At 36.4% G+C, this 7,500-nt stretch overlaps 1 protein-coding gene across 2 annotated transcripts in view; it reads right to left on the bottom strand.

The window, feature by feature from the left end:
- The window catches only part of LOC128027741 (protein diaphanous homolog 1), an 85,176-nt gene that overhangs the window by 10,965 nt on the left and 66,711 nt on the right, over window positions 1-7,500 (bottom strand). For both annotated transcript variants that reach the window (XM_052615565.1, XM_052615566.1), the window contains 7 exons: window positions 4,213-4,311; window positions 3,983-4,077; window positions 2,838-2,939; window positions 2,405-2,644; window positions 2,089-2,218; window positions 1,703-1,826; window positions 1,230-1,395 (listed from right to left, as the gene is read on the bottom strand). In XM_052615565.1, coding sequence (XP_052471525.1) covers window positions 1,230-1,395; window positions 1,703-1,826; window positions 2,089-2,218; window positions 2,405-2,644; window positions 2,838-2,939; window positions 3,983-4,077; window positions 4,213-4,311 — 956 coding nt within the window. The remainder of the gene's footprint in view (window positions 1-1,229; window positions 1,396-1,702; window positions 1,827-2,088; window positions 2,219-2,404; window positions 2,645-2,837; window positions 2,940-3,982; window positions 4,078-4,212; window positions 4,312-7,500) is intronic.

The following is a 7,500-nucleotide window of genomic DNA, read 5'->3' as shown; positions in this document are numbered from 1 at the left end:
AGAAAGTTTATAGCGCGTTATAATGAACAGATAAGATTTGCGTGTGTGTTATTGACATGGAGTCAAGAGAAAATAAATCTGTCTAGACAAAAGTCTGTTTTAATATACTAAACAGACTGATGACTGAACCATCTGCTACACACACACACACACACACACACACAAACAGGGCACAGGCACTCATGTGTGTATGGATACTATCTCTACACAGAAATGTACAAATGTACCGCTCAAAATTTGACGGTCAGTCATTTTTTTTTTTTTTTTTTTTTTTTTAGAAATTAATCATTTCATTCAGTAAGGATGTACTAAATCGATAAAAAGTGAAAGTAATTTATACAGGCATTTAATTATGTTAAAAGATTTCAAATACATGCTGTTCTTCTGAACCTTTTTTTCATCAAAGAATCCTGAAAAAAATATGAAGCAGCACGATCGTTTATATGCAACAATACGAATAAGAAGTTTTTCTTGAGCAATGAATCAGCATATTGGAAAGATTTCTGAAGGATCGTATGACACTGATGACTGGAGTAATGATGCTGAAATCACAGGGATAATAATACATAATATTTCACAATATTACTGTTCTACAGTATTTTTGATTATACAAATGCAACCTGTGAAGAGACTTCTTTCAAAAACATTAAAAAATTTTACCAACCCCAAACCTTTGAACAGTAACTTTGCACTTAAACTTTAATTACAGACATAAGAAACCTTACAAAGAACTTACAATGTTTACATTTGTTTCTTAATTGAATGAAACGCATAATCTTTCTTACACTTCAACCTGTTGAGTCATTTGCAGCACATTTTACATCTGTCATACAGTATGCTTTATGCTTTTAGCAAATCTTTATGAGAGGACTTGATTTCTATCAGGAAGAATTGATTGGATGATGAAGAGTGACTACTTTATATGAAGGTGCTTGAAAACTAAGAGGGACTGCTGATGTTTCGAATAAAAAAGTTGTTTCAGAAGCAAAGTTATTACATTTTGATGAAAAATATGAAGAATATACTGTGTAACATACACCGAAGATTCGTTCACATTAGAACCAAGAAAGAAAGTAAATAGGACCCATATTCATTTCATGTGGACTTCAAAACCTGCATTTTAAAGATCAAGGATCTCAGATCTGTAAATGTAAAGCTCTTGACTTAAATATCAATTAACTTATCAACTTCTACTCAAGGTAAATCTCAGCTGCCGGTTGTGTTCTCACCTGGAACATGTTCCTGAAGTTGTTGAGGTCGCCGAAGAACTCTTCTGGAGTCATTTTCTTGGGGTCGAACACAAAGTATTTGGCCAAATCCTCGTACTGCTTCTCCATGGTCTCATGCATCATCTTGAGCTTCACGAACTGCTCCTGAGCCGTCGCTACAAAACTGTACACATCTTTGTCAAGGGAAATCACACGCTATTATGATCCACTGTAACGCACTTGTGTAGGCATCAACATTTATGTTTCTACTGGTACAACATTATTAAACATATAAAATGAGTCGTTTTATCCTTCATCAGAGAGCAACTACTAAAACATCATTCATGAATCCATAAGCTCGTGTTTGTTCTGGAACCCAAACAGGATGTGACTGACACTGTGTTTTTATAGCACTACTGTTTGAAGGAATGACTGTGGAAACCAAAGTGACACTTCCTGTCATGCAACAGGCCCGGGAGGAAGTAAAGGATATGGTCATTTTCTCAACGTATTTGTCCCTGTCGCTCTGGGGAGGGGGGAACGTCTCAAGGTCTTTCTCCAGGTCTTTAACCTGCTTTCCCATCTGATCTAGATTCTTCTGAAGCGTCTCTACCGACACTGAGAGAGGAAGAAAGCATTATAAAGATAAACACATGATGTAGTAGCACACTATCATTCAAGTTGACATTTTTTTCTGCTAACCAAGGGTGCATTTATTTGATTAAACACACCGTACAAATGTGAGAAATGTGAACGTAGTATAGTGAAATATAATTAGAATTTCAAATATCGGTTTTCTATTTGAATACACTGTTAAAGCTGAATTTGAATGTTTTTTATATAAAATAATAAAAGTATCATCAACGGGATTGAGACAGACCTTTGCTGGCTTTCTCCACGTGGGTGAGCTCCTCTGAGAAGTTCATGACCTCAGGATACTGCTCTTGACATATTTCCGCCAGGAAGTGCAATAGAGTCTGTTTCTGATCGGCTGATTTAGTGTCTCTCAACTAAACAAACACACATTTGTTCACAATTAACTTTGTGGGGACCAAGACATCAGGCACCTTCCAAAATGTGTACAAAATGTTGTCTCAAGCAATGAAGTAGGAATAGTTTAAAACACATCAGATGCACGCAAAAAAGTAGAGTTGACAGCATTTATCAAGCTCATTGATGCAGATGTGGTAAATCACCTTGCACAGGTAGCTGATGCTGAAGCCGAAAGCTTTGGCGTTGCGTGATCCCGCGTTCATGAAGTTTCCCAGCAGCAGCGTGATCTCCAGCAGTTTGGCGAAGCCCTCACTCTTCTGAAGCTCCTCACAGGCGGCCTTCACTGCCACTAGGTCTGGCTTGATGTTATTCATCTGCTCCTCAAACTGAAGCTTGAAGAGGATAGAGCTCAGACGCGGCTTCAGACGCTTCACTGTACTGATCTAGTGAGAGATATACACATGTGGGACTGTTTATGAGAAGTCAATGGAGTGCTGAATTATTTTTGTAAGCCAAAACCTAGAAACGGCACTTTTGGTTCCATCATCCTAAAGTTTTTTCCAATGGTAAATGCCTTAGGTATATAGGGTATTTTACAACTTTTTACAGGAGTGTTTGTAAGTGTGTGTTCCTCACCACAACTGCGAACTGTTCAGACTCGGCCAGCTCCTCGTACTCGTCTTTCATCTCTGATAATAAGTTCAGTTGTTCCTGCTCCGGCAGCAGCTTCAGCATACTCTGAAACACACAACAGCTGTTTAGAACTAGGTAATAACTCGGGAGTAGACAATGCATGTTTTGCTATTTTATTGTCCATTTTGGTCTGCCTACCAAAACTCTACAAATACAGATTGACAACTGCAAAGTATGATATAAAAATCCTAAAAAACAAAAAACAAAAAAAAACAAAAAAACAATGCATTTCTGAGGCAAAACAGAATAAAAAAAAAACTGGGTGGGACTTGATTTCTATAATAGTAGCATTGCACCAATATGAACATTTTGGCAGATAATGATAACCGATTATTCTTTTTATTTAAAAGACATTACTGATAAGTTTGCTGACAAATCTCAAAAAATTATATAATTTTATAAACATTTTGAGAGCCAGATTACAAAAGTCTCACCATTAAAAGTAGAGAACGACCGATGTAGCGGTTTTGCGATTGATCGGTACCGATAGTTGATAGTCTGGAGTAAGTCACTGACAGCACGTGCTGTTTGTTTTGACATGTGACACAGACAGCAAAACTGCGTGTAGGATATACAGTTTCACTATAGTGCTTGTTTTCATATCATTGCTAAGTAATTAATTTGTTCACTAGATGCTGAATTAGAGAAAGAACAGCAGTATGTTTACTGTCAAGGCTGAGAGGACACGGACATAAGCAGCACCTTAAATAGTTTAAACAATGTGACCAAAACACACACAAGTCTGACCCAAATATTTAATTCAATGATTGTTACCATCTATTTGCATTAGTTTATATCCAGCTGGTCACATTAATGCATTTGTTATCCAAAGAAGTTGCAGATTTAATGGCGAACAAACTGATTTGTTTGTTCATCCGACAGAAATTCAGCGTTGCCACAGAGCGCCATTAACACAGTTTTCCATTGAATTACATTATATTTGTCCAAAATCATAATCATGATTTTATAAGTTGGAAAAAGGAAGTTTCCGATAGCACATGAAAGACATCAGAGAAGTGCTCTTGCTCAACACATGAATGATCAACTTCAGAGTGGACTGAATATGACCCTTTTATACACAATCATACCTGAACCATGTTTTCAGTGAGAACTTTCTCGTTGACCTCCAGGATGACATTCTTCATCTCTTCATAAGGCATCCTGTTTGAACCCAAGAATATAGCTGCAACACACACACACACACACACACACACACACACACACACACAGTTCTGAGTAAATGACATGATAAATTACGGTGATAGATTAGTGAGATATTTCACATCTGAATGCAGATTCATGCTTGGCTGTTACTCACAGAGATTCTGGGATGTTTTGGAGTCGAGTACCTTCAGCTCCTTCACCTTCTTCTTTTGAGCGTTTTTCTTATCCTCAGATGCCTCTTGATCTTTCTTACCTAGACAAAGAGAGAGAGATGGTAAATACATGAGTGTTTGAGATATCAGCCTTGGGTTCAAAAAGGACCTGAAAGTGATGTTTCTTGAAGGCTGGACCCATCTCTCTCCCATACAGGCTCACACACACACACACACACACACACACACACACAGTTTCACTGTCCTCATAGACACTAAATGAGCTGATATGACACATCGAGTAGTGACATCGGTGTCCGGTGGTTTTATGTGCTATACTTGATCTTTAAGTCCTTCAAACAACAGTTTCAAATTGTTATAATTATCACATATGCAGTTTTATGACCATGCTATTTGAGAGTTTAGATGAATATTTGTACTTTTAAAAATTAATTTGTCAAATGACAGCAGTGTTATTTTAATAATGCTTATATACTATAACAACATTCATTCATTTATTAGATTTCGCTTAAGTTTTAGTTGTAGCATTTTGTTTTCTATTTTGTGATTAGCTTTAATTTTAAATCAGTTTGAGTAATTTTTATAGCATTTCTTTTTTAAATTTATTTTTAAAATGTATTAGTTTTTTTCCTATTTAGATTTTAGTTAGCATTTTAGTACTTAATATTTATTTTTCACTTAATATTTATATTTAATTGTATTACAGCTTCATTTAAATTACAGAAAACAATTTAGTAGTATTATTAACAATAAAACTTCAGTAATTTAGTAAATGCAATTTATTAGATTTTAAGTTACTTGTCAAGGCAACATTACACATTTTTGTTTTTTCATTTATAATAATATTTATAAAAATATTATATATATATAATATTTATATTTTAACTGCAGCTCTTTCAATGACAGAAAACTATTTTTAACAGCTTTGCAATTTCAAAACTAAACTGAAGGCTTAAGTGAACTGCAAAAAAGTAACTGATGAATTTTAAAAAGGTAATGTGCATGTTATCTGAATGCATGTACTTGATCGCAGTTAAAATTGCTCAAATTACAAAGAAAAGAGATTGAACTTCATAAATCATAGAAGGTATCTATTAAAGAAGAGAGATCTCTCTACACACACACACACACACACACGCACACGTGTGTTGGCCTCTCTGTTCTAAAGACAGACTTGTGAGGAGCAGGATGAGGTCAGAGGTCAGGACTCAGGGTCGAGAGTCAAATGCCCAACAGTTTTAATGAAACGTGAAGACTGAAGTTCACACTACTGATGAGTCTCCAGAGATCACCACACACACAGCATCAGACGATCATCAGCTTGTGTGTGTGTGTGTGTGTGTGTGTGTGTGTGTGTGAGATAATCACTGAAACACACGATCAAGATCAGATAAACATCTTCATCTCTAACTGCAGTCTGGCCTGTAATTCTCTTCAGTCCTCTCACGCTCTTCCTTTATTCGTTCTCTTCTGTCTCTCTGAATAGTTTCTCACCTCCATTTTCAGGCTCCTTTCAAACAGATTTTTTTTTCTCTCTCTGTACCTCGCTTCAGAGCAGTACATTCATGTCTGGCATCTGTGTGTGTGTATTGAGTTACAGCAGCATATGGAAATGCTCAAGACAGTGAAGCAGCTCTGGATTATATTGCAAACACACACACACACACACACACTCTCTCTCTCTCAGCTTTACAAAGTAGTTCATAAGAAAGACTGCTCATGTTCACTTATGTAACACACACATAGAACTAAATGAGGATGTGCTGAAACATGTTTGTTTAGATATAAATATAGGAAAAATACATGATCCAAGCCCAAAGGCTAAAATGAAACCTTTACTTGATTTTACGAATCATCAATATATCCTTCAAAAAAAAAAAAAAACAAAAAAAAAAAAAACACTTAAATAGTCCTAAAATCTAGAGAGTAAAGCTAAGTAAAGCAGAGAGTAGTCTGTTGACTACAGAAACACACACACACAAGGTATAAATCTATTAAAAACCCAGTTTTTTATCTGCCCTTCTCTGATAGCATCACAATGCCCTGCACAGTGGGACCACGATTGGAAATGTCTGAAAGATCCATAAGCTTCTAGTAGTTTCATAGTAATCTTTTATGACTGCACAGTAATAACTATGGCATATACACACACACATATATACATACACACAGATACAGAGTCACACAGATGTCAGTGAGTGATTCTGCGCTCAGCCAGTGAGGACATTCATAAAATGGGATCTGTGTTCAAAATGGCTGCTGGTCTCTCTCTCTCTCTCTCTCTCTCACACACATACACACACATACACACACACACACACACACACAATATGAGATTCCAAAACTCATTTATGAGCCAATGGCACCTCTGCAGGTCACAGTGAGAACTGCAGCACAAACACAGCACATCTGTGTTACATTAACATTACATTTAAGAGTGTGTGTGTGTGTGACATTCAGGAACCAGTATCAAACACAGGCTCTTTAATGTTATTGTGTCTGGATTGTGCTGTAAAACTCCTGCTGTCTTTTGTATTTTTGTATAGCCTGAGGTCAGTCGATTCATCCATTCAGGCTTTTATCTTCCTCTCATGGCATCCAGTCTCAGTACAAAAGAGCTCAAACACACACCTTCAATTCAGGATTGATCATTATTGTTTGTGTGTGTCTGTGTTTTCTTTCCATAAAGACGACTATAATGATGACTACAGACAAAATAAAACATACAAGAAAACTTTTAGCAAATTAAAACATACATACTCTCACAGACACAGACAGACACACACACACACATATATATATATCTTACTATAATTTACTGTATATAAATGACAAAATGACAAAATTTCCTAAATGTTTTTAAAGGGAGAATTGGTTACACTTACAGCTTGATCCAGTTCTTGGGACAAACTATAAATACTTCAAACCATAAACTCTCTCTCTCTCTCTCTCTCTCACAAAGTTTATTTCTCTAAGTGTCCAGCTGTTTTTCCACTTCTCTTTGTGTTTCTCCATTTATTAGTTCAGCGTGAACCACAGACATCATGTCTGCTGTTTCTGGAACTCCTGATTCTCACTTTAAACACACACACACACACACACACACTTCTTTTCCCATACAAGGCAAGAGTTTATGCGAGTGTAAGGTCAGCGTGAAAGCGACGGACAGACATGTCCAGCATGTTAAAACTCATCGGCAAACCACACACAAGCTCAATGCAATCCACTCACACAGAAAGAAACGTTCTTCTTTCATCTGGTCTCTTTCT

The sequence above is a fragment of the Carassius gibelio genome, chromosome A14, assembly GCF_023724105.1.
Source record: "Carassius gibelio isolate Cgi1373 ecotype wild population from Czech Republic chromosome A14, carGib1.2-hapl.c, whole genome shotgun sequence".
Lineage (NCBI taxonomy): Eukaryota > Metazoa > Chordata > Actinopteri > Cypriniformes > Cyprinidae > Carassius > Carassius gibelio.
Note: the sequence above shows the minus strand (reverse complement) of the source record. Positions and strands in the feature narration are given on the sequence as shown.